Here is a 27,360-nt window from a genome sequence, read left to right on the forward strand (position 1 = left end):
TAATTACTATGAAAAAAAGACATCAAACAAAATAAAGTGCAGAAAACCATACAGATGTTTCTTTTTTGGATTGGGTTTTCCAGTCTCTATGGGGCCTAATGGTTATTGTAAAAATGAGTATCATCGATTTCAGTGCGTCTGGTCAATGACTGCTTTTTAAATGTGAATTAACCAGATTGCAATAATCTAGTACAGACAAAAAGATAAAACAAATAAATAAATGACAAATAAACAACTCATGTGTGATGTGCATTTATTCAAAAGAAATGCATTTGTGAGTCTGGATGCATATTAAGTGATGTGTTGTTGGTCTCTTGACAATATTCACATGCAATATTCTTAGAGTATGATGTAAATTATAGTGAATGATGAAATACTGTACCACACATGCTGATGATGTGATGAGCAACCATATGATGTGTATTGATATGCTACAAAGCTTTAAATAAACATTAAAAAGGACAATATTTATATACAAAAATATACAGAATTAAAATATATAATTTTTCTTGTAAAATAAGTATGCTCATCACATCGAATGTATTTCCTGTTACCCACTAATCAAAGCTGTTTTTTGTGTGACAGCAACAGCTCAGAACATAGACGTTACAAATTCTCATATGGATCAAATAGATGTAGGTATTCAGGTGTGTAAAAGGCAGTCAGTAGCTTCCATATAGTAAAACTAAATAAATGTGAATGGAAAATGCCTCGACACTATCTTTAGTTACTTGTTGAAGCAAATTGTTTTACGCAAAAACCGCCTACTTACACATCCAGCAAAGTCAGAGAGTTAAAAAATCACATGCACCAGCCACATGATGAATAGGAAAACTCACACGGGTGATTGTGTCAGATCTGGTATGAAGAAGCCATGAGACTCAACAATATGGTCCTGCGTCAAAACTACAAGATGCAGATGAAGATATGAAAATATTCACAGATCTGCAGAGAAGAGTGTTTTCATTTTATAGTAGCTTCAGATACATAGAACAGTAACACTTACAGCAGGAGCCAGACCATAAACCACTGTCGAGAGCACCTGACTGTTGTTTTAGACAGACCGGAAATACCACAGGCCTATACTTGTCCAGATGGGTCTACTCAAAACAAGAAAACAGTATAGGCTACAGTTCATGTGTCTTCATCAGCCTCTTACTGATAGATTATGCATATGAAGGTCTGCAGATAAGGGTTAGGTTAGGGACTAAAAGGTTGTGCCAGAATCCCAGAATCCCACAACATACACAGCCTTTTACTTAGGTAAAATCTGAAATATAAGGGTTAGGGTTAGGACCTGAATCAAAGGCTGAGAGAGCTCAGCACATCAGCATGTTTCACTCCTGCAGAGCTGAACTCTTGATATTGGACGCTGTTTGATTTTGGAGCAATGTTTTACTGTGTTGCCGTGAAAGCCAATCAATCAATCATCCAATAGTTAGACATTTTTGTGAGCTTAACTTGCTGTGAATTTTAGGACTCACTGACAGACAGACCTGAAGGTGTATTTTTTGCAGTGTGCAACCTTCTGTTTCAGCGGCATCCATGTGCAGCTGCTGAGACCCTCCCCGGCAGAAGGCTGATAGGTAGGTACCCATTTCCCAAAACCACCCATCTGAACAACTGCAGCATTACAAGAGGGAACTGTTAAACCATAACCACAACACAACATCTGACTGTTGCTTGTGTGGTGAAATGGCAAAACTCACATATGCTACAGTAAGTCGTGTGTATAAATCAGCTGCTTCAAGGGTTTCTACTGAGAACTCTGCATCTGTTGACATTCTGCACGGATGGCCCTTTAACCTTATGGCCTTTAGGGCCATATAATAAATAACATAATACTCTATCATAAGTTGTAAACAACTAACTGAAGTCATGCATTTCATCTTATAGAACTGGATCTCACAGTTAAAGACATTTTTTTACTTTTTTATAAGGCTATGTGTCAAATTTAATTCAGTGTCCTGACAAGTTACCACCTGGTGGTAGGCTATGGGGCACTTGAACGCATCAGTTAAGATGACAACTGTCTAAAATGTATTTAAAAATAATTTATTGTGCACACACATTTGCACACAGCAGTGGACACTGGGTTTTAACACCACTTCCACTTTTTCTCCCGTGTTAAAGATGCAGACGGTCCGTGCAGCTGACGTGTTAGTTCAACTGGACGCAGAAGTGAAAAGTTTGTTTTTGCAAAATCCGTGTAATTGGCACCATGGCACCAACAAAACAGTCTGTGTAAGGACACGTGCAAGTTGTTCGTGCACGTTATGAAGCGTGACAGTCGATCACACGAGTTTATCGCACGTTTAAACCCTGTGAAATAGGTCTGTGTGTCAGCGCAGCTCCGTCTGTGTATTTCCGGGTGGCGACGCTGCTCCGGTACATCCATATCCCAGCTAGCATCAGTCGGTTCAGCCTCCCTCCCTCTCCTCCTCCGCTCTGCCTCAACAACCCGCCACCGGAGACCGGGACTCAAACAAAACAACCAAGCAGCCATTAACCGTGACAGACCTATAATTGATGTGTCATAGCTGAAAGCCAAAGCGGGGGGCAGCAGGGCTGGCAGCGGGCAGGAATTATGGCGGCGTCACTTCTCTCCGAGACCGACATCAGGCACCGGTCCATGGCGGAGGAGGATCCGAACGGGAATGAGCACGGGGCGGCTGCACGCAGCGCGGCGCCTCGCTGGGGACCGCAGCACGCCGGGGCTCGACAGCTGGCGAGGCTTTACTCTCCCGGTGAGGACACGTTTACCGTCGTTGTGTCAGACAGGGATGTTTTGCTGTTAGATGTCACGTCGCTCTGTCGGTAACGGGGGAGGCTGTGCATCAGTCGAGAGGCCTAAACAGCCACAGTGCGACATCAGTGCTGCTGATGAGAGCAGGGACGGTGGAGATGGGTGATGATGTAGTAAAACTCCTGTGTACCAACAGCTAACACCGAGGCTGCACGCTAATGTCATTAATGAACACTTTACTGTGTTGTAGCTGTCACAGCAGCAGGCTGCGCGCTGCTTTTTAACCTGCTGTCAATTATTGCATTAAAGTGCGTGGAGGCCTGTTGTCTACAGCCCACAGTGGACAACAGTTTGTGTCTGCAGCTGAGTGAAAAGCTTGTGTCTTTTAACTGTCAGGCCGTGTAGCTACACACACATTATCCAACACCAGGAAGCAAAACAAAGCTGTAAACACAGGCCACACTACTATTTCAAGAAGTAGGCATAAAGTTGTACCCAAGGGGCCTAGAGCCCTACAGGTGGACAGAGTCAGCTGTCCTAAAACAACCTGTCAGTATCACTGCTTCCTGAGTTAGGCTATATGGCATATGTCATGATATGACTCAATGTGGTGAGGAAAATAAAGAAACATTTTAACTTTGCAAAGATGGGGGAGGGTGGAAGCATGAGGAAGCATGAGGTGAGAGGTTCTTCATATGACAGTTTATAGCAGGTGCAGTGGGTGTTTTCTGATCATTCACATTTAGCTACAAACCCACATCTCTGTGACCCTCTCGTGACCTAAATTTAAGGGCATTGACCGTGCACTGCAACATACTGTACGTGTGTCGGCTGGGGAGTTCTGTTGCATGATGAGCCCTGTGTTCCTCGCCTTAGTTCTTGTCATTTATATTCTGACGTGTAGACACAACATGCCCTAACAAATGGATATCTATCTGTTTTCCACATCCAAGTACAGTTATCCTTTTGTTGCACAGCGGTGATCCGGGTTTTAAAACACATTGTTATTGATTTGTAATGTGGGGGAGAGTGTTGTAGGTGAGCCTTTCACTGACTTCATTCAAAGACCAGGTTACTTGAACTTCTCTGGAGGGAGCTTGTGAACGTTTGAGAACAAACTGTCTGATGCCCTCAGGGTTATTTTTGACCTGGACATGGAGACGAAATATTTTTGTAATAAAGTCTGTGTGAAAGTTGGAGCTTCTAATGTGAGTGAGCATTTCCCATTCAAGTAGGTTCAAACTAAATGCTGCCAGGTTGCATTATTGGAAGTGAGGTGTTGAGTCACTTTGGCTGACCTGCACAAGGCATCTAAACTCAGTGTTACAACTGTTGTATCAATTTAGATTTTTTTCATATGCATCTCATGCTTTCCATTTTTATAAATGTGCAATAAAATGAATGAATGTACAGTGAAACTACTGGAATACCCCACCACTGGATAATAGCTTAGATATAAGGTCAAGTTCAATAAGGGCCACATATGCCCCAAGCATGAAATATCTTGCAATCAGATACATGAGGTAAAGACTCCCATACTCCCAGAGGATTGATTGGTATGTTTTCTAGATGCTAGTGAAGTTGTTGCCTTCAGCCTGGATCGGCGTATGGTCCTAGGACAAAATCAATGTCTGTCACACAGTCTACAGCAGTAATCCTCAGTTCCAGTCCTTGGGGTCCAGAGTATTGCTGGTTTTTCGTCTTTACCGCTAGTTTAAATTCATCTGGTGTCCCGGTCTAAATAAGTCTCTGATTAGACGTGTAGAATGAAAACTGCCTGGTAGAATAAAAAATAAGCAGCAGCCTGGACCCCGGGGACTAGATTTTAGGACCACCGGAGCACAAGGCTACAAACACACTTTCTTAAAATGACAGTGGTTGTTATTGTGGAGAGAACTGCCTGCCTCCATCACACAACAGTGTTGTTTCTGTGTTGTGACCCTAAAGCCATGTACTGTAGTACTAAGCATTTTGAATTAAAAAAAAAAAAGAAAAGAAAAATCATACTAATCAAATTAGTCTATTTGCAGTATTTTATGTTCATCTTAGTAATTATGTTTTTGTCAATGCTATACTATCTTGATACCAACATTATCAAGTCCATAAAAACAATAACAATACACTCTCTACAGTTCAGACTTACTAAAGTGTTATTATAAGCCCCATCTCTTTAATCAAATGTGTTAGTGTAAATAATCAGCCAATCACTGGGTTTACTAGCTCAATTCAAGCAAACATGCTGCATGTTTATAACTCCTGCTGATAAGGTGTAATAGTTTCTACTGTGTGTCCTTGAAATTTGATATCAAATGACTGGGCGTTTTGTGATCCTTGATAGTAAAAGAGAAGGTTAGCAACAAGAAAAATTGAGAATTGAGGCGTTTTACCACTGGTGGTGATGCATCGATTTTGGCATGGTGATGGAGAACACATTGTGCCTCGGACCTTAGCAAAGAAAACCTGTCTGAGCAGTTGTGCATCAAGCTGGACTGTGCCACATTTTAGCTTGACCATCTGCCCTGCTTCTCACTTCACTGAGCATTTTAATTGCCTCTGGTCGAGCCGTGTTGGCCACTTGTTAACATTTCTTAAAATAGGGACGATGATCAGTGAAAAGAAAGGTCTGCACCACCATAACTGCGTTATTGTTCAGTTCATATGAGGGAATGACGTGTGTCACCAGGTTGGCACTTGAATGCGAAGCCCTCGCAGCTCGCAGCGCCCTGAGTGTTTCCATGTTCACAAGCCGCTGACCCTGGCACTGAACGCACCACGACTCGACCCAGTGAGCCGAGAAGGATCTTCTGACCTGAGTGTTGACCGAAGGCTTCTTTTAAAAACTTGATTTTCGTTTATAACCTCTGTTAGTGTGCAGCCTGTCACAGAACAAGCCTTTCACTCCGGTGGAAGCTGGTCAGACTGGTTTTGTGTGAGTAACAGAGTCACCTTCGCCATTAATGGAATTGGATCTACGCTATTATTGAGTGCCATTACATTAGTGAGATAACCATCTCCACTCAGGCATTTGTAAACAGACAAGCTCGCATACCTGGAGGCGCATGTACGCACACACACACGTACATGCACGGTTGATTATTCAGCCTAATTAAAGCTGGGTGCAAGCTGATGATGTTGGACCAGAAACAACAGGTTTTGTGTTTGTTTGGAGGTGTGTTTTCATTTATTCATAGATCACAACATTAATTAATCAGCATTAGCACTGACAGGATTACATATAAACATTTTAAAGCCCATAGTTTAAGTACTGGCTGATTAAATTGGCAGCAGTGTACAATTATAGCCCAAGTTATAGATGAAACTCTGGCAACCACTAGTTAAAGCAGAAGTAAGTGATATATTTGTGTTAATATAAGTCTTAAATAGTTATATCTTCCGACAGCAATCACTTACATAGAGTGTTTGGACCGAAACACGGGTCTGTCAGTCACTCTGCTCTGCTCTGAGCCGAGGAGAAAACATTTCTCGTATCCTACAGTTTTTATCCAATGAGGAGAGAGAACGGCATGCAGGGCTGTGTGTGTGCAGCCCGGTGCAGCCAAGGGATGCGCCTGAATGTGGTGACGTAGGGACGAGGACTGTTATGGTGCGTTCAAGGCAGCTCGTAACTCGTGTTTTTCCGACCTGTGAAGTGGTACCAGTTCGATCTGGTACGAGTTCACGGGTCAGAAGTGGCCGTTATAGTGATTTTCACCGGTAAAACAGGTCGGAAAAACACGAGTGGGTTGCCTGGAACGCTACAAAGTCGTAAGTTGTGACTTGAAGCTGTAATTTACGGTTTCAAAAGCCTGCCTGGAACGCAGCATTAGCCAAAACGACCGGATCGCTTACTTCTGCTTTAAGTGTCATACAGCTGTGCAGGATTTGAATGCATTTAAAAACAATAGTGGTATGACATGCATCATTTGCAGTGACTTGTATTTTCCGTACTGATGCACTGACCGTAGCAGACATGACTAGCAGCACCCAACAGATTTAACCATTAATATCTGTGGACTTTGATGGGACAAAATGTGCAAGTCCATAATATAAATGTCCATGATAATTCATTCATACAGGCCTCCACATACAGGTTTCAAAGTGACTAATGTGATAAAAACGCATGCAGTTTAAGACCCGACATAATGTAAACATGAAAAAACAGACAGAAAATATAATTCAAACTTTAGGCTACAGTCCTCACTGCAGGTGGCCCCGGTTTGAATCCTGCATCGAGCGGCCCTTTCCTGCGTGTCATTCCGCCCCTCTCTGCCTCCCCATATCCTGAACTCTCACTGCCCACCTGCAGCTCCGGTCTAAAAAAATGTTTTTATTTTTTTTTGGAAAGTCCAGAAAACACTGTTTCTTGAAGAAAAACTACAGCCAAAAGTTATTTTGTATTGTAATATATTATCATAATGTATTGACATGACAGATGGAATAAAGTAACACTGTGGATAAAAGGATGAAGGGTGAGAGTGAGGAGAGTAAATCAACAGTGCAGCTTCATTACGTCTAAAAAAAAAAACGCACCACAGCATTTCAATTCATCAGATCAAATGGTTGCTACAGTATAGTTGTTAGAGTTTATTAGGCAAACATATGATACACTTAATGAGACAGATGCTGACGTGAACCTGGGTTGTGTTGATTTGCGAGTCTGTTGTTGTTGGTTAAGAGGATCACACATGCATTTGGGGTCCTGACACTTTATCCCCTGTCACTTAGTGGCCACGGAGCTTATAGTTAGCAGACTGACACTGGGTAAAAATAGCCCAGACGAGGCCGTGATATAGGCAGGCAGCGCTCTGACGCAACACAGACGCTGCTGCCCAACTCCAAACTGGTGCGTTACACAATAATACTCAGCACTGAAGTTTCCATGCCGTCATTGAACCTGACGTGTTGGTGAAGCCTCGTTCATGACTGTTCTTCTAACGCCAGTGAAAGGCAGGGAAATACAGCAGTTAGTACAGTATTTCTGTTAAGTTTACAGTGTCACAGTCATAGGTTGACTTTCAAAGACACATTTAAATTCTTATGTCTTTCTTTTCATTTACAGTATTGTGCAAAACAAAACAAACAAAAATTAACTTAAAAAAATACAATAAAACATATTTTTAAGAACAATATGAAGCTAATTTTGTTCTGAATGTGGCTCTACATACAGTAAAAACAACATTTATCTGCCAGAGTTGGACTGCTTTGTATAAATGCAGCTGAAAAACTTCCACAGCAGTTGTTCAGCAGCAGCCTTCAGTGACTTAGATGTTAGTCAGACGGGTATGGAAATTTATTCTAGTGGCACAGTACAGTTTTATTTTGTTTTATTTTGTTTTCTGTCTTCTTGTTTTTTTTTCTTGTGTCTTTTTTCGGGGCTTTTACGCTTTTAATTGATAGGACAGTCTGACAGACAGACAGGGAATGAGGAGACAGAGAGGGAGGAATGACAATGACGACGCTCCTGTACAGTTTTAGTTTCACATGAATTCTAACTTTTGGTTTACAGCAGAAATCTCTAAAATTAGAAATACAAATTGACACTAATAACTCAAGGAGTATTTCCTTGTTTGCATCATTTGAGTTTTTGATGATGCTCCTTTACAACTCGTATATAAATAACAGTTTATTTTCAGTGTTTTGCTTTTGTTCAAGTGTCACAGAAGTGCAGTCGTGCTAGTGAGGGACAAAGCCGGCTGTCAACCACGATACAGTCAGATGTCATGTCGGATAAACTTTATTTTTCAGTGCACTATGAAAACACGTATCCTGGCTTTAATGCTAGAAAAAGAACACGTCTGACTTTGTGTCTTTCACCAGGTAAATCTCCAAATTACTTATAAGCTTTCCCTCATCTTCGCCAAAGGGCGCAGCAGGCTGCAAGTGGAAGATATGCTCAGCAACGCTAACAATGCTGCAGAGCCATTTTCTGAAAACTTAAAAGCAGAAATGTTTCCCACATGCTGACAAGTGTCTGTTAAAGAAAAATAAACAGCTGAAACTTCAAAATGGCAAAGTGTCCATTTAAGGGAGCACCACGCTGTTATGTGCTTAGTTGTTTGGGTCCGGTTCAGTGCTAGTATGAAGTAAATCTAAATAGCAGTTTGGCTTGTTAGACTTTGGAGAAGTTAGATGAGGCGTTGGCAATGCTCCATAGAGCTAAACATGGGCTCATTACAGCAAAGCTGGGATGGACAAACAGCTGGATACGTCTCCTTCCCCCTCTGTTTCTGTGTCTCTCCATTTCTCTCACAGATTCTCTATTCATCCCCTCATCTCTCCTCAGTCCTCCCATATGTCTGAAGTGTCACGGTCCACTGACTGCCTCTCCTCTCTCTCCTCTTTCTCTCCTCTCTTCTCATGTAATCTCACATCCTTTCCCTTCTGCTCTCTACATTTTGTAAGATATCAAACTCTAATTACACCATCATCAACATGTATGTTTGTGTGCATGCGTCTGAATGTGTATCTATCTTTTGACATCTGTGTGTGTTTGTGTGTGTGTGTAATGTGGGGGTTTTAGGGTAGATGTTGTATGTTTGTGTGTGTGTGATCTTGAGTTACCCTGGTGGATCTGTTGTCAGGGCCTGTAAGCGATCTTCAGCCTCTCTCAGCTCATCCGAGGACTCGCATGTCGACCTGCTCCTATTAAACACACACACACACACACAAACATACACATTCCCTACAAAAAATCTGATTTGTTTGGTTACACTGAAGCAACTTTTTGCTGCCTGAGTTATGCGGGAGAGACTTTGTCAGTTAGTGCTTTCTTTTATGGGAAATGGCCAAACTCGTGTCGAAATCGTCCCATTAAAAATCCTGTATATGAGTCTTTTATCAGCATCGTAGCTGTACAGTAAGTTGAGTAGATACACGATGGATCCAGCCGACACAGGCAGGTTATCACTCCTCAGCTGACTGTGGTTTTATCTGAGCGGTGCAAAGCAGAGCAGTTATCATTGTAGGGGAGGGTGTGTTTCACTGTCAGTGTGTTGTACTGGGATTAGGGATGGGCATTTCAAGCAACAGCACTATGCGATAATCACCAGGAACTATTTGATCATTCTTATATATATATATATATATACAGGTAATACTCAGAAAATTAGAATATCGTGAAAAAGTTCATTCATTTAAGTAATTCAACTTAAAAGGTGAAATGAATATATTATTTAGACTCATAACAGGCATTGCAAGATATTTCAAGCTTTTATTTGTTAGAATTTTGATTATTATGGCTTACAGCTTATGAAAACCCCAAAATCAGAATTAGAATATCGTGAAAAAGTTCAATGTTGTAGCTCAAATTGTCACAGCCTCATCAGCCAATTAATCCAAAACACCTGCAAAGGGTTCCTGAGCCTTTAAAAGCTCTCTGTCTGGTTCAGTACAGTTCGCAATCATGGGGAAGTGAATGAACTTTTTCACGATATTCTAATTTTCTGAGTATTACCTGTATATATATAGTATATACAAATATTTGTACGCACCTTGCAGAGTTTGCACTGTACCTCAGTTTCATTTGTTTTTATTTGACAGAGTTCCACACAGAACTTTCTGATAGCTGTATTGTCTTTCCATGTTTCTCCTTCTTCTGTGACAGTAAAAAGGGAACACATTTTTCCAGACAAGATGATAGTCTCATAAACTATTTGACTTTTTTTTATTGAATGACTATCCTAATATATTTGAAAATCATTGCCCATCCCTAACTTGGATGAAGAATATTTTCTTACATGAATTAAAACCTTGTCTACATCTTCAAAAAAACATAGATGCATCCAGTCAGTCAGTTAGTCAGTCTGAGTTTTGTAGCACTGAGGCATCGATTTTAATTTTCTTCCTGCTGGAGTTAGAGCTGCCAAAAGCTTTTTACCCGTGGGCTGTGGCCTTGATACCGTAGCAACAGAAGCAGGGCGAGGTCATTAAGGTAGGTCGACGCTAAAAGTGTGGACACAGGTAGCAAAGCAGAAAGTCTGAGTCTGTGCTGTACTTAGTCTCTGGATGAATGAACGTGGCTGTGTGTTGCTCTTTAAAGGGATAGTTCAACATTTTGACAAATTGGCCCATTGCCATAATCCCTATAGTTTTAGGAGTAGGTTCGTTGCCTTCAATTGTCGGTGCAAGCTATTTTTAGAACGGCGGAGCAGAGCTGTGAGCTGCTCAGAGCTACGCTACGGAGGCTAATGGGATTTCTTGGTTTTTCTCATCAAATACACAATCCAACAACTCCAAAACGCTCTTGTGGACAAGTTGTGACCTGCACATTCACCACGCTATGAGATAATAACAGAACGTTACCAGACAGAGTTGTTTTCAAGGTAAATTCATGCAAAACCACTGATACGCGTTCCCGTCGAGGCCAGTTTTTCGTTAAGCAGTCTCTGCATTTGCAGACCAGTGTTTTCTTTGAGCTGGACGTGAGATAAGAGACATAGTGGTGGTTCATATTTCCACTGTGTGTGTAACATGGTGTATGACTCAATTTGCAACATATTTTTTTGGGAGGAGGAGGTGTCTGAATTTCTTACTACTTCATTAAATATTCATATGCACTTGCTCAGGGAAAAGTGTGCAGAGAAAACAAATCCCTGCAATGCACATGCATATTCTGGTCAGCTGCGGGATGGCTCCAGTCGACTTCTACATAAAGAGTTGATTTTTCAGAAGTGAATATTTGGGTGCTGCTGAGGAGTGACAGGTCTCAGCCCTGAAATCTGACTGACCTGAGTTTGTCCTTTGAAGACGAGCAGCTGCGACTTACTCACTTCTCATATGTATCACAGTTGACACTTCCTCTGTCTCTGTTTCACACACACAGACACACACGCAGACAGCTAGACTCCCTGAACTGCCGACCCAAGGGTCATAAAGGTCAGGGGGTCAGAAACCATCCGAGTGTGTGTGTGGGGCCCTGAGAGTCACTCACACTGTACTCGGCTTTGACCTCTGTGTGCGTCCGTGTGTGTTCTCCTGACCTCAGTGTGTGTGTGTGACCAGTGTGCAGCGGAGTACAGTACTATAGCAGAGTCAGCAGAATCACATCATTAAACTGCACACTGTGTTTCTGTGTGTGTGTCTGTCATAAAAATGATAATAACAAAAGAGACGGAGAACAGATGACGCTCTCTCATGAACATTTTTTTTCTCTTAATCAGCTCAACTGGAATTCACCAACAACAAGTTTAAGAGAAATTAGTCGTTAGTCATTAGTCGTTCAATTAGATTGAATTTGAATATTTACATGTTATTTAATTATGATACTAATGGTAATGATGATTTTGTTGAAATGTGGCTGTGTTGCTGCAGTGGAACAGAGGAGATCCAGCAGAAAATAGATTTGGATTAAAAAAAGGAACAACATTTATTAAGAAAGTTCTAGGCAAGTTCCCTGCCATTTGCAGTCAACTTCTGAATTATTTATTCACGTACGAAAATTTGATCGGTTTTAAGCAAAAAAAAAAACACTTCCTGCGCTACTGCTAGTTGTGTTACATGCTACTAGGCAATATATAGTTAAACAGGAAGAAGTTCACTACACTAAACTCAGTCAGAGGATTTCTTGGTGCAGTTTTTGACTTTTAATTTGGAAGAGTGACAGAAAAGTTCAGGAGAGAGAGAAATGGGATGCCATGCAGCAAAGGGACACAAGTGGGACTCAAACCCATGGATGCCACAGTACTACCTCACCAAGTGAACCATAGAGTCAGGAGGTATGAAAGAAGGAGAAACCAATTGTACCATTTGTGCTATAGTTATGTTTCCTGCACAATATTATTAAGACCTCTTCACACACACACACACACACACACACACACACACACACACACACACACACACACACAGTACAGTACATGAACCTGCAGGTAGGAGCTTCATCACAGTGAGTCCAACTCTTCACTGTCGAGCTGTGAGTTGTTGATCTTGACGTTCAGATTCTCACCATCTCAGTTAAAACTTACAGTATGAACCTTTCCTTTGGTTTCTGTTTACTGGCTGCATGTAGATCATTAACTCACCTCACTGTTACTGTCTTTCTGGAATATTTTGCACAGGCTGCAGCCAATCAGAGCCAGAGAGCTCACAGTGACAGAAACACCACCGTGAGAATGTACTTTTAAATTGGGAAACGTGAAAATTCAACTTAATTATAACTGTAATGATTTGTTAATAAGGATGTATCAACAATAAACCAAATTAGAAACATTTTGCCTTGAACAAGTTGGAAGACACAAGTTGCTTTTCTTTCTATTCCCTGAATAGAAAAAGGTAATGGCTGTGATTTATAGAAAGACACAGACAAAGAGAACTCAGTGCACGCACACACACGCACACACACACACACACACACACACACACACACACACACACACACACACACACACACACACACACACACATTCATTCATCTGTGGCTTTAGGCGAGCCTTCTAGGCAGGATTTTACTATTGACCTTGACCAACGCAAGAGAGAAGAGAGGAGCTGTGCATTTTCAGAGATGAGCTGTGTGTTTCAGTGTGTGTGTGTGTGTGTGTGTGTGTAATTATCCTTATGAGGGCCGCAGATGAATATGGTGGTAGCAGAAAGCCCAGGAGATGACGGGATGGCGTACAGCACACACACAGGAACACACACACACACACACACACACACACACATGATGGGATCTGTCCATCCTTTTTTTGTGTCTCCACAGGGGAGCAGGGCTGGAGCAGGGCCTACTTACACTGGCTCTCATGTGGGTTAAAATGTCTGTGTGTGTGTGAGAGAGTGTGTTATTGTGACTGGATATATGCGTCTGTTTGTCTACATGCATTTGTGTGTGTGTGTGTGTGTGCATGTGCATGGCATTGTGTCGGTATGCCGTTGTTGAATCTCATCGCCACATTCCTCTCTTTGTTGCTGTTGAATCTACAGGGTAATGGATTTATTACGTTTGTCTGGCAGGATTGTGTGCATGTGTGTGTCTGTGTGTGTGTGTGTTAGTGTGTGTGTGTTAGTGTGTGTGCACATCCACATAAAGACATACATATTGTGTTTGTGCCTGTGTCTGTGTATTGTTTCTTCATCTGTGGTATGTGTAGACTTTGCGTCGATGTTGGTTTTGTGTGTATGTGTGTGCCAGTGAGTGTGTGGGCGAGTGTGTGTTTGCTTGCGTCCCTGTGTTTCGTACCATCATTGTGTATGTGTGTGTGTGTGTGTGTGTGTGTGTGTGTGTGTGTGCGTGTGTGTCCCAGGTTCTGTGGTCCGCTGAGATCAGATGAAAGGAACGAGGCCTGTGACTGATCCATTTCTGAACAGGGGAATTCGACCTCCCCTCTCTCTCCCCCCTTCTCTCTCTCTCTTTGTGTCTCTCTACCTCTCTCTCTCTCGGCAGATCTTTCCCTTTTTACTGTCATCCTCTCTCAGTGTCTCTCTCCCTTGTCTCTCTCTGTCTCCCCCTCTTTCATTCTCTTTCTCTCTGAGCTTGTGACCCACTTTTACCACCCACATCACTCTCTCTCTCTCTCCCCAAGTCCCATCTGAAGACAGTCTGCAGAGAGCAAACCAGGGGACAGAGAGAGAGAGAGAATAAAAACGAGTAGCAGAGCTGTCTGCCTGCTGCTCGTACATACATCATCACCCTGTGTGATTTGGTGCGTTAGCCGTCTATACATCAGCGTGAATGAGTGTTTGTAAATGGAGTTTGTTCTGACAGGCAGAGTGTAGGTGACAGGGCCGTTGCTAGGAATTCTGGGCCCCCTTAAAGAATACTAAAGTGGGCCCCTCCCCCTAACTTTTCCTTTTTTTTCTTAGACTACGTATGTATTATCGTTTTTTATTTAGCCTTCTTTGTTTTGATGCTAATGCAGCATTACACTGCAAAAACTCAAGTATCTTACCAAGAATATTTGTCTTATTTCTAGTCAAAATGTAATTTCTAGTCAAAACAAATCTCATTATACTTAAAATAAGACACATCATATTAAAAGTAGCTTGTTTTTAGACACTTTTTACTTCTTTCAAGCAGATTTTCACTTGGAATAAGTAGAAAAAATCTGATAGTGGAGCAAGTTTTTCTTCCTTATTACAAGCACAAAAAACTTACTTTCACTGGCAGATTTTTCTATTTATTGTGAATTTAAGTGAAAATTATCTAAAAACAAGTAAATTTTTAGGTAATGAGTCTTATTTTAATTGGAAAGAACAAGAAAAGACAAGAAATAAGACAAATATTCTTGGAAAGATGTTGAGTTTTTACAGTGTACTATGAGTATTAGTCAGGGTCTTACGCAGAATAAATCAGTCGTACAAAGATTAGACTACTGGGTTTTTTTATGGGCCCCACTGGGCGCTGGGCCCCTAGAATTATCATCACCTTTCTCCCCTATACAACGGCCCTGGTAGGTGATGGGGGAGAGGAGAGGCGTGGTCGAGGAGTGTTGGCGGCTCCGTCAGGCTGCTGCTGTTCAGAGCGTGTGAGTTTCTTTTTGTCAAAGGCTCCGTAGGTGGTTTTTCAGCGCGGCGAGCTCGGCCGCCTCGCTTCTTGTTTGCTGTGTTTTGTGTCCTCGCCTTTGGTTTTGTCCCTCGCTGTGTGTCTGTGTTCACTTGATTGGTTGTAACAGAATAAAAAAATAAAAAAACATCCTTTTCCTCCTGCTATTTTATCACAGGTTATGGTTTTATACACTCGGGGACAAATCATGTCCAGAAACTCAGTAAAGCATCGACACACCTGAACACAGTTCATCCAACTTCAGGGCCGGACTGATATTGGGATTTTTTGGGGCCGATGCTCAATGCCAAGTCAGAGAGGAAACTATTCTGATAACAAATGAATCGGCCCATATTCCTCCTGTATAAATTAACACATTTGTTTGCAATAATCCCTCAAATATGGGTCACAAATATGTACTGTATGGGAGGCTCAACATTTTACTGTGTTTAGCAATAAAAAACTTTTATTATTCAAAATTGCCTCAGTGCAGCACTGCAGTAAACTCTTCAAACATGTAAATAAAATGAGTTCAAATAGCTACACTTTCTTTTCTCAAGCCCATGTCAGTCCTACAGTTCTGTGTGGAGAGAAAACCTATAAAAAATGAGATAAAACCACAAACCACATGAACAGAACACAAACATTATTTAGCTGTAGTGGATCAGCCAGTGCAAGGATATCATTTCTAAAAGAAACACAGACAAAAAACAAGTTTACATATCGGTTCTAATCAGCCAATGCATAAACTGAAACAGATTTGTCTCTGATCAGATGATTAATCTGTGTTTCATTCTGGATTGTTTATCATTTCATTCAGCAGTAACCAGATCAGTTGCTATTCTGACAGCGGAGGTTTAATAACAGTAGGTGGTGTAACAGGCTGTCGGAGCGTCCTTCACACTGGACACACTCTGAGGCTCCGTTTCCTCCATCAAAGGTTTTTATTGGGTTCATGTAGGACCCCATCACAATCACATGAGCTTTTTTTCAGGGTACATGAGGCATCAGAGCCTCCCATCCTGCCTCTGCCCAGTCTGTTTAAAAAAAAAAAAAAAAAAAAAACCCGATGAGCTTCACACTTGAGTAAAAAACACTGTTCACATGTGAAAACATCTTGTGTTGACTCAAACTGTCCCCACAGAAATACCAGATTATGAGGAAATTGTTAAATCTCTTTTCGCTCCACTTTGTTGTGGATGAAAGACCAAAATGCAGCGGCAGGAACAGATGTGGTTTCAAATTTAGCTGGCTTAATGTGGAAGAAGGCTTGACCTCGGAGTGGTTTTTTTATATATATTTTTTTTAGCGTGAATCACAGTTGTGACCCTTTCCACTCCGTCTTTTCTAACACTGTGGATCTTGTCGAAAAGAAAAACACAAACCAACCTGCTCATACTGATTGTGTTGCAGCATGTTTGAGCTCCTCACCCTGTTTCCTTGTTACCTGACAAACAGCAGAGATAGGTAATGGGGTCTGCTCTCCGTCTCCCCTCTCCATTAGGCCATTAGTATTCAGGATGTGTTGCCTGCTTGCCTGCTGCCCGCCACTCATTCCCCAGACAGCGAATCAGCCGGCGTTGATTAATTTCAGCCTATTAGCACCTCTCGTTCCCCTCCCCCGGCTCCGCCCAGGTTAAATCCCCGCGCACACCCGCGTGCGCGCTCGCAGGCGGGGGGCGCTGCTGGGTGAGCGATGGCAGAGAGGTTGCCAGGGAGCCAGTTGTTGTCAGAATGATATTAATGAGTGTGTTGCTCTGGCCCCTAAGAGTGTGTGCGTGTACGTGCGCGTGGCCCATTGTGTGTGTGTTTATAAGTGTACAGCTTTAATTTTTGTGTTTGTATGCCACTGTGTGTGTATGTGTGTGTCCATGTGTGCAGTATGTCCAGGCGGGCATATGTCCGTTCCTACATACATGCTTGTAGAGCCTGTTTTTATGTGTCTGTCTGTAGCTGTATGTGATATCCAGCAATGCCATTGGCCTGAGGGACAAGGGCTTATGTGTGTGTGTGTGTGTGTGTGTGTGTGTGTGTGTGTGTGTGTGTGAATCTGTGTGTGTGTTTGCGCTCTGTGGAGGCCTGTCCTAGTTTCCTTCCCCTCACCAGGGAGCCGGAGGATCCAAGGACTGACGCACATCACCTGACAGCCGCCCCACTGCTCCACGGCCCTGCACTGCGTGTGTGTGTGTGTTTGTGTGTGTATGTGTGTGTGTGACAAAGATGGAGTGTCTGAATTTGTGTATGTGTCAGAGGATATGCACATGTAACAGGGAGAGATATGAGATATGTGTTAGGAAATCCATCAGTCGAAGCATCGTGATGTGTGTCTGTGTGAGTGGTCACATGTATATTGATGTGTGTCTGTGTGTGTGTGTGTGTGTGTGTGTGGATGTAGGCGCAGTGAGAGTTCAGAGAGTGATTTTCGGTGTACTGATCGCTTAAGGTGTGTGTGTTTGTGTGTGTGCGTGTGTGTGTGTACACCAGGGGTCGAGTGGAGGAAATGGTGCCACATGACGCTTTGAAACAACAGCTACAGTAACTGTGCTCCACTTAACCTCCGTATGGACTCAGGCTGGACACATGACCTGGGCTTTGTCATATAAACACACACACACTCACACACACACACAAACACACAGTTATTTCCCTGGACCTTAATTAATTACTAAAACACACTGAACACATCATTGTAGAAAACTAAGGCATTGTAGAAAGCTAAGGCAGGAAATTCATCTTTGGTCTCACTTACATAGGAAAAACACAGACGCTTGCCAGCAAGACTTAACAAATCAACAATGATCACATATTAAAAATACATACAGGTAACATCTACACATCAAGATCCCCTTTACTGTGTCTTGTTGATTATAGAAATGGCCACAGACACAGTAAACACTCTGTTCAGTAAACATGTCTTAATTCAACTAGACTGAGCCTAATGCAGCTGCACTGTTGGCTGTAGAAGAACAGAGCGCTCATACAGAGATGTGTTAGGGAGGAAAGCTTGCGCCACCACCACCATCCTGTGGAGGAGAATCTGGCACCTGTTAAACTGCAGCTCCTGTCCCTCTGTTGTCTGTGGCCTCCACGTCTGTCTCTTCAGTGTGGGTTACATGTCTCTGAATGAGCCGTTGTCCGACATGTTTGACACCAGGTTTCTTTGCAAGTAACGTTCTCCCATTTCAGTTTGTTTGCACAGCTCAGGTTAAACAGGTGATTCTCTAGTACGTCAGTGTGTCACAGTAACGCAGGACCAGCGGTCACTGTGTTTATCAAGTATATAATGTTACCCCCGGGATAAGGGTAAGGGTAAGGAGTCTGGATTAATGGAAATGTCATGAAATAAAAAAATTTGAAAAAAATTGTTCACAAAAAAAAGTATATCACCAACTTTTTTTTTTTTTTGCATTTTTTGGGGGGATTTTTTTAAAGTATTTTTTTTTGGCTTTTCACGCCTTTATTAGATAGAACAGTTGAGGGAGACAGGAAATGGGGAGGCAGAGAGAGGGGGAAAGACATGCAGGAAGGGGCTGCCCGATGAGGGATTCTAATCGGGACTGTAGCCACATGGGGTGCCTGCTTAACCTCCTGTGCCACTCAATGACCCTATTTGGGGGGCTTTTTAGGCATTTTTTAATGGATAGGACAATATAGAGACCGGGAAAAAGGGAATGACATGCAGCAGAGGGTGGAATCGAACTGAGAGTGAGGACGATAGCCACTGTACTGTATATGGGGCGCCTGCTCTACACACTGAGCTACACAACGTCCCATTATCAACTTTGTTGCAAATACCAGCATTAAAAAAAGTCATCATACTGCATATTTGATATTTTACACATGAGGATGAAGTTTTGATGCAGATTTCTTTTCATGTAAATTTGGCGTTTTTCTGTGAAGTGGGCACGTTGTTATCTCCTCATCATGTGATTTAGTCCCTGTTTTTTCCCCCCATAGTTTGTGAGGGTAATTAATGGTGTTAATTTTTACACTTTTTATTGCAATCGTTTTTGGAAACATCCTTTTTGTTTCTGCAGAGAGAATTGATTCAACCACTAAGTTTTGTGCGGTAAATATGAAGTATATGTTGGCGCGCAAAAACTAGAAACAATGGGAAATGACTAGCCTGGCTTTCACTAATAAACGTGTCAGTTAACATTTAATCCATTCAAATAGCCAAGGTGTCGTCAGCTCTCCAAGTCCAACTTATTTAGGAGCTGAACTTCAGGCGACTCTTGAATTATTCGACTCTTCACAACTTTGATACTGTCTATTTTTAGAAGGTTAAGGGTCACATCTGATAATTCGCGAAATATCCATAATCACATATTTTAAATCTCCCGTGGCCGCTGCAGTCCATACCTTATGAAAGGCTGATGGCATATTCATAGTCACACAAGCCTATAGACGCACACACTCTCAGGCCTGTGCGCTTTATTAAAGAAAACTGTCATGAATATCTTATAGGCTGCTAATGCTATGTGATACATTAGGATCTGAACACATTAATGTTTTAAGAGCACATTAGATTAGCAAAGACAGGAGGACGAGGAGAAGGGAGGACGGAGGTGGAGGGATGGAAGACAAAGAACAGAAGAAAGTGATTTGAAAATGGAACAAATGGCTGTTTATATTTTTTATTTTCATTTTTTAGTTTATTTCTATGTGTTAATGAGATACACTGATCCTGCTGTGACGGGTCAGACAGGTCACAACAGAGGAAATAAAGGGACAATTCAAACAAATACAAACTCACTCATTAAGAAAGTCATGGAGGACTCAGCAGGATATAATGCTCTGTGATCATAGATGAGTTACACATCAGCTGTGCGTGTGTATGTGTGTGTGTGTGTTTTCAATAATTCAGTATCTTAATCTGGAAGGCTGAAAGGGTTTTGTGTTTAACCCTCTCATCTCTCTCTCTCTCTCTCTCTCTCTCTCTCGTTCTCTCTCTCTCTCCTAATATTGCTGATGTGTGAGTTTAGAGTGTGAGTAGCTTCGGTAAGTCCATCTCCCTCTGTCCTTCACTTAATATTGCTGACCTGTGAGTTTGGTCTCGTCCCTGCTGAGGCCCACCTCCCACCTGAAACGGCCTGTGTGTGTGTGTGTGTGTGTGTGTCGGTGCGGTGCTGCGTCAGCTTTGGTGTTTCACATATGAGAGGTCGTGACCCTGCAGCCTGGAATACACTTGTCTTCATCTGACTGATTACATATTAACAATGTGGACACACACACACACACACACACACACTGTCATTGTGGGTGGATGGTCCTTTGACCCCTGGTAAGGAGCGACTTGTTCTCCCAGTGGTTTTGCAGGGACCTCACCCAGTTCATTAATACAACACATCAGAGCCAAACACCCTCAACTACTTATCATCTCCACTCTCATCCTCAACTTCCTCTCCTCTCCTCTCCTCTCCTCCCCTTCAAACTGTATTTTGATGAGATGAAGATAAATAAATAAATTGTCCATTGTGTCCTTTGTCCTCTTCAGGTAAGCGGCTCCAGGAGTGGGTGTGTGTGATTCTGTGCCTCTTCCTTTTCATCATCAACTTCTCCTTCCTCCTCCTGCACTTCTCCACCGTTCACATCTACAAGATCATCCTCGGCATCGGTGAGAGTCTGGAAGTTTGAGATGGTAGAGGAATGACCTAGCTTCTCTCTGTAAAGATATCCCAGTTTTATTTTTGTTTCTTAAAAAAAATAAAAGTCGGGAACCATTTTTCTAAATTAGCCAGTGCAGCCTAGTCCCTCATCGTTGTTCCAGTCCACATGGGGTTTTTGCAAACACTTTTTTGTAAAAAATTGTGTTTTGGTTTGTGCTTACACATCTGTTAAAACATATGTTATCTCTTTTTTCCCCCCTCCTTTGTGTCGTTGTTTCTCTGCCAGTCCTAGGAATAGTGACGGCAGACTTTGCGTCGGGGATGGTGCACTGGGGGGCGGATACCTGGGGATCTGTGGACATCCCTGTTATTGGCAAGGTGAGCAAACATTCACCACACACATACGTACACATCCACAGACAGTCCAGCTGCATCGAACAGCTTGTAGCCGTTTCCCATCAATTCACTACAAAGTAAACGCTCACTTTCCCCTGAAATCCTCAGTTGGTCACAACTGAATTTGTTTATTAGTAAGAGCTCCAGAAATTAGGTCAGAGCTAATGTAACTGTGTCTCCTGTGTTGGTGCTACAATCAATGGCACTTACACAACCGTAAATGTGCTTATCTCAAGTAGTATTTAGGGATGTAGCTGTTAAACTTTTAAATGTGTTGACCTCCCTGGGTCATAATAACATTACTTTACACACACTTAATTTTGCTGCTTATGTCTTTTGTAAGAAGAGCTTCTTTTTTTTGTTGCATCTTGAGATGATCCACCCTTCAGCACATTGTTAGACACATACTTTTTGGACATGTGTGCAGGTAACTGAGTTTATTTGAACCTTTTCATGGCACCATTTAGTTTCACTCTTACTCTTTTCACTCTTACAATTTCATTATTAGTTTCTCTCATGTCCCGTTTATGCTTAATGCACAGAAAGTCAGAGCTGTATGGATCTTCTTTCTGCAAGAAAGTGAATAAACTGAATAAAGCAGCAAAGACAACTCCTCTGGTACCTCTGCTACTTCTAAAAAAGTTATGTTATACAGTCCTTAATAGATAAGAGAGGTTAAATCATAAAAACACACAAGAAAAAGACACAGCACAATATAACATACATTTGTTCCACTGTGTGTCGACAAAAATGAAGCTTAAATGTTAAAATAAGGCTAAAAGTTTGCTTGAAATGTCTGATGTGTCTGCATCTCTTACATACAGTATTTCATATGCTTTGCATTGTTGTAAAATGAACTAAATAATGAGAATTCAGTTTCATTTCAAACTTTTTTTTTAATCCAAAAAAGTTTTTTTCTCTCGTCAGTCATACTGTAGTTCTCAGACAAACTATGTTCGTGTTTGGCAGCTTCATGTGATTATTTTTGCAGATAAAGGTTTTGTTACAGTACAGTAAAACCCACTCAAAGTCAACCTTAAGGTTGAGTCCTTCTCAAAAAATATATGCGGATACTGTAACATATTTAATGACCCGGTGAATCACAGATGAAGGAGATGATATTGTTCTGTACCAGTGTCCCCCCTCTCTCTCTGTCTCCTGAGGCTGTATCACCATGGCAGCGTGGTGGTTACACCTTATTCCCCCGAGCCTCAGGACTGCTATAGTGACCTGGAAACTAAATGTCACTGTCGCACAGAGGAATCTCCCTGTGGACGGTAATGTCCATGGTCCCAATACAGATGATACACACACACTCCCATACATAGACACACACTTGGACGCACACTGTGAATGGCTTCACCTTGAACCTCCACAACCTGTCACCACACGGTGCCAGGCGATGTGTGTGCACATGTGTATGTGGGTGTATATTAAGATGGATGCTCATACACTTAGGTTTTGCATTAGAACACATCACCTACATTAATGCACACACATTTAGCACAGCCAATTAGAGTAAAGGTTATCCTCATTTTAGCCAATTAAAATCAGTGTGATCAGGTGCAGCATGCAGATTGGTTCATGTGAACTTTGTTTTGATTAATGAGGTGGGAATTTAGTGTGTGTGTATCTGTATGTGTGGAGTTCATCCTCTATTTCTTCTGTTTATGAAATATTCATTGATAATTAATGAGTTGAAATGCAGAAACTGTTGTGTGTTTTGAGACATGAAGGATCCTAATTATAACCAGAGTTCTCATTCATGCTGAACCCTGTAGTGACAATGTTTGATTAATAATAGTCAGTATTTAATGATTTTTAATTTATTTGATTAAATTCAGATTTGTCACATGAAAAACTCTATTTCTTACAAATGCCCTTTGAACCGCAGATGAGAACATGATTCTGGACTGAGACTGCCTTGCGTGCGGAGAAGGCAGCGCCAGATAACAGGCTATAAAGTGGCAGAGAAGCTGCTGGATCATTAAGTTTGAATAGAGATCACTCTGTAGACAAGCAGTAGTGAGTTAAATTTGATCCTGGTGGCCACAGAGCCAGTGTAGGTCAGTGAGCAGTGGAGTGACAAGGGCCCATTTAGACTGATTGAAGACCAGATTGGTTTCCACATTCAAGGTACGGCTTTCACTGTGAATGAAGGGACAGATGAAAGGAGATAAACATGGCCTGTACCAAGACTTGGGTGGTGCACTGTGTTGTTGTTTTTTTCTTAAATTATATATATCTGCAAAGTGACACAGCTGGGAGATGGAAACATTTCCAGAGATGGATGGCTAGTCATCAAAAATTACACCAAGGTTTTCCACCAAGATATGCAAAAAACATTGTATTGTGATTACATTTCACATTTCAGTCAGTGTGAATGGTAATATTTGCTTCTTTTTTTTCAATTAGAAATATATAAACTTAATCATATGATTGTTGGATCTTGTACCAAATAAAGATTTCCATTTACTTCTTAAGGATTTGATTTGTTAGTCAGGTCATAGGTAGCAACACAATCCAATGTTGTGTCACATTCTACCTTTATCGTAAATGATTGCAGTTCCTACAGTGCAGTATTGCACTTGCTCATATTATAATTTCAGTTGCATTGTGATTAATAGTGTAGCCATATTTGATGTTGATATAATAATGTGTTGCTGGGATGATTTAGAGTTTAGTTTGGGATAGGTGGTTTTCTTTAATTCTTGTGGATATGAGAAAAGCCAAGATCTGTGCCGAAACTGTGGACTCATCAGACAAAGATGAGCCACGTACTGGAGCTTCTTTAGCTGCTGGAATGAATGAATGATTCATATGAATGATGGTGTTGCTCTGTGCTTGCAAACATGTTGGCAGCAATAACCTTATCAGACAATCATACTGCCACATTACATTAACCTGGGGAGTCATGGGCTGGGAATGATGTGAGTTGACCAGATCTCAGTGCAACAAGGTAGAAGCTTGTCGTTGTTGTTATTGACAGAAACAGTTACAGTTAAGAGCAATACATTATATATTATAATTAGCTACACATTATTATATACATCATATTTGGCACCTTTCGCTTCTGTTGAGTTTACATTTTTAGGTTGGAATTAGTGAAGTTCTTCTGACTTTTTCCGTCTTCACGGGGGTGTTCCAGTTGAAATATCCCACTGGGATCTCTGATATTCCCACTTCCCGGTTCAAATGAAGCGCACCACATGTCAGTGTTATAGGTTTACATAAAGAAGTTCTGCCAGATTTTTTTTCCTTCTAAGTTTTAAATGGCAAACAGCAGGCACCCAAGGTTTTTCAAGGAGACAATCTCAGTAGGCATCAACATCAAACCGCACGTAAACACAAGATGGCAGCTGTAGATTTATTGAGATGCATCACTTTTTTTAGTTAGTGGCATTCTAAATTAGCATCCACTCAATCAAATTAAAAGCAGATTATAAATGAGTTGCAAAGGCACAGAGCAGTAAATCAATCCTAACTGCTTAATGATGAGTCGGATAATTTAATTGATTGATTGTTCTGCCCTTTGTGGCATGTAGTTACACGTCTTCCCCAGAGGGTGGCAGTAGGACAATAGAGGTGGAGTGAATGACAATAACATCAGCAGAAGCAGCTAGTCTGCAGCCAAACTTCGGCAGTTCCAGTTGTTTTGAGTTTAAGAGATCATATGCCTGTGAGTATTATTGTCAACACAATCGACATATAGCTTGATATATTGCTGTTTCTGTAATGGATATAAAACGACAGTTATTTTACGTTTTTACCGATATTACGATGCTAACCCGTTAGCCCGTCTATGGCGTTTTCCATTGTAAATTAGCATCAAGCTAACGGTCTATTTTCTTGTTTGTTTACATTATTATACTGACTTTACTGTATAGAGTTAACTTGATTCAAGCTGTGTTAATTGAACACATTATGTACTCAAAGCTACATAGTCTAATGCTTATCTTCTTTCTGTATGTGTCAGTTTACAGTGTTCTTCAAAAGTGTCAATAAACCCTTGAAGAAAAGGAAAACATTGCTTCTTATTGAAGACTATCTGTTAGCTATCTGCCAAACTAGACCACGTCCAGGGAGGGCAGAATAGTAAAAGGCATCATCTCGCCACACTCAGCAGAGAAGACTTGGCAATCATGGCAACTCCCGCAGATGATAATAAAGGAGAAAATTTATCGGAGACAAGATCAAGAGGATCAGGGTCTCAACGCTCCAGTCAACTCACCTCCTCGTCATCTGTCGCTGTGGCCAGGGCAAGAGCAAAGGCAGAAGCTGCACGAATAAAACTCTCCTTTGCACACAAGGAAGCCGACATCTTGAAGAAACAAGCTGACCAGCTTAAACAGAAAGCTGAGTTAGATGCAGACCTGCATGTGCTCAAATCAGAAAAGGAAGCGGCGGCAGCGCAAGCTGAGGCTCAAGCTTGGGAAGAATCTGCACAGGAAACCAGAGACCTACAACAGCCCCAACTAGTAGAAATGCCACTCATCGATCCAACCCAGCGCACTCAAGAGTATGTGCAGCAACATACAGATTTCAATGCTGGTCCGCAAATGTGTCCGGACTATCCTCCTGATCCTCCATCTGCATTCATGCATCAGTCAGCCACAGGCTACGTTAAAGCGACTATGGACCACAAAGACCCGGATGGTTACCAAGGAAGTCAGCACAGCAAAGAAGAGTTTAAACCTCTGCCATTTCACTCATCCGACCAGACACAAAAGGTTGGGGTGAACATGTCACAATACAACTATGCTGTAAGCCCCAAGAGAGAGCCCGCCAGCGGGAATTATGGTCCTTATGTGAAAACGCCTATCCACGAAAGCCAGCCTTATCATCCTGGGCCCAACGTATCTTCACCAAGACCTCCCCATGTCCATTCTACAGACACCTCGGACCTTGCAAAATATTTGATGCGTCGAGAGATGGTTAGTTCCGGCTTGCTGAAATTCGATGATCAACCCGAGAATTACTGGGCGTGGAAGACATCATTCCAGGCAGCGGTTTGGGATTTGAACCTGCTACCACAAGAAGAGTTGGACCTGCTTGCAAAATGGCTAGGGCCACAATCAGCTGCTCAGGCAAGAAGAATCAGAGCAGCTTACGTCTACAACCCAAAGGCAGGTCTCAACATGGTGTGGCAGCGACTGGAAGAATGTTTCGGTGCACCAGAAATCATAGAGCATGCACTGTTAAAGAGAGTTGAGGACTTTCCAAAGGTATCGAACAGAGAGAATCAGCGTTTGAGGGAGCTAGGAGATCTTCTTCTGGAGCTACACGCAGCAAAGCACAACGGCTATCTTCCGGCCTTTCTCATCTGGATACAGCACATGGAGTCAACCCTATCCTGGCGAAACTCCCATATAACCTGCAAGAGAAGTGGGTTAGTGTCGCTTCAAGATACAAGAGAGACTGTGGTGTGTCTTATCCTCCATTCTCATTCTTTGTCAGATTCATCAGTGAAGAAGCCAAGGTTCGCAACGACCCTAGCTTTGCTTGTGTTACGACTTTCAACCTGAGAACAGAAAGACCAACAAGTTTAAAGCAGAAACACCAGCTTCCAATCTCTGTCAGGAAAACGGATGTGTCACCAGCAGGTGGAGCTAGTCAACATCTTACCACTGACAAGAGCATCACAGACCCTGATAAACAGTGTCCTCTGCATGGTAAACCGCATCCACTGAGGAAGTGTCGTCTGTTCAGAAGTAAGAGTCTAGAAGAAAGAAAAGCTCTCCTGAAAGACAAGTATATCTGTTTTAGATGCTGTTCTTCCACTAGTCACATGGCGAAAGACTGTAATGTGCCATTAAAGTGCAGAGAATGTGGAAGTGAAACACATACTACAGCTCTTCATCCAGAACCTCTCCCTTTAAAGTGGAAAAGCTCTGCTGCATCAGAAGATCATGGCGGGGAGCAGGAGGAGCAAACAGCTACGGATGTGACATCAAAGTGCACTGAAATTTGTGGAAATTCAGCCGGTTCCAGATCATGTTCAAAAATATGTCTGGTGAGAGTGTACCCTGTCGGACAGCCAGAGAGAGCAGTCAAAATGTACACTGTTCTTGATGAACAAAGCAACCGCTCACTTGCAAAGACAGACTTCTTTGATCTTTTCAATATTGATGGAC

General features: G+C 42.0%; 2 protein-coding genes across 3 annotated transcripts in view; both read left to right on the forward strand.

Moving 5' to 3' along the window:
* The window catches only part of znf423 (zinc finger protein 423), a 144,286-nt gene extending 144,054 nt beyond the window's left edge, over positions 1–232 (forward strand). For both annotated transcript variants that reach the window (XM_085779859.1, XM_085779858.1), the window contains one exon: positions 1–232. This exon is cut by the window's left edge and continues 737 nt beyond it. The gene's annotated coding sequence lies outside the window, so the exon portion shown is untranslated.
* Positions 233–2,393: 2,161 nt separating this feature from the next.
* The window catches only part of peds1a (plasmanylethanolamine desaturase 1a), a 42,199-nt gene continuing 17,232 nt past the window's right edge, over positions 2,394–27,360 (forward strand). The window contains exons 1-3 of the mRNA XM_085779860.1: positions 2,394–2,747; positions 20,719–20,838; positions 21,117–21,208. Of these exons, the coding sequence (XP_085635986.1) occupies positions 2,588–2,747; positions 20,719–20,838; positions 21,117–21,208 (372 nt within the window). The 5' untranslated portion in view covers positions 2,394–2,587. The remainder of the gene's footprint in view (positions 2,748–20,718; positions 20,839–21,116; positions 21,209–27,360) is intronic.

This window comes from Trachurus japonicus, chromosome 6, assembly GCF_045865225.1.
Source record: "Trachurus japonicus isolate A0001 chromosome 6, Traja_1.0".
In the NCBI taxonomy this organism is placed as follows: Eukaryota; Metazoa; Chordata; class Actinopteri; order Carangiformes; family Carangidae; genus Trachurus; species Trachurus japonicus.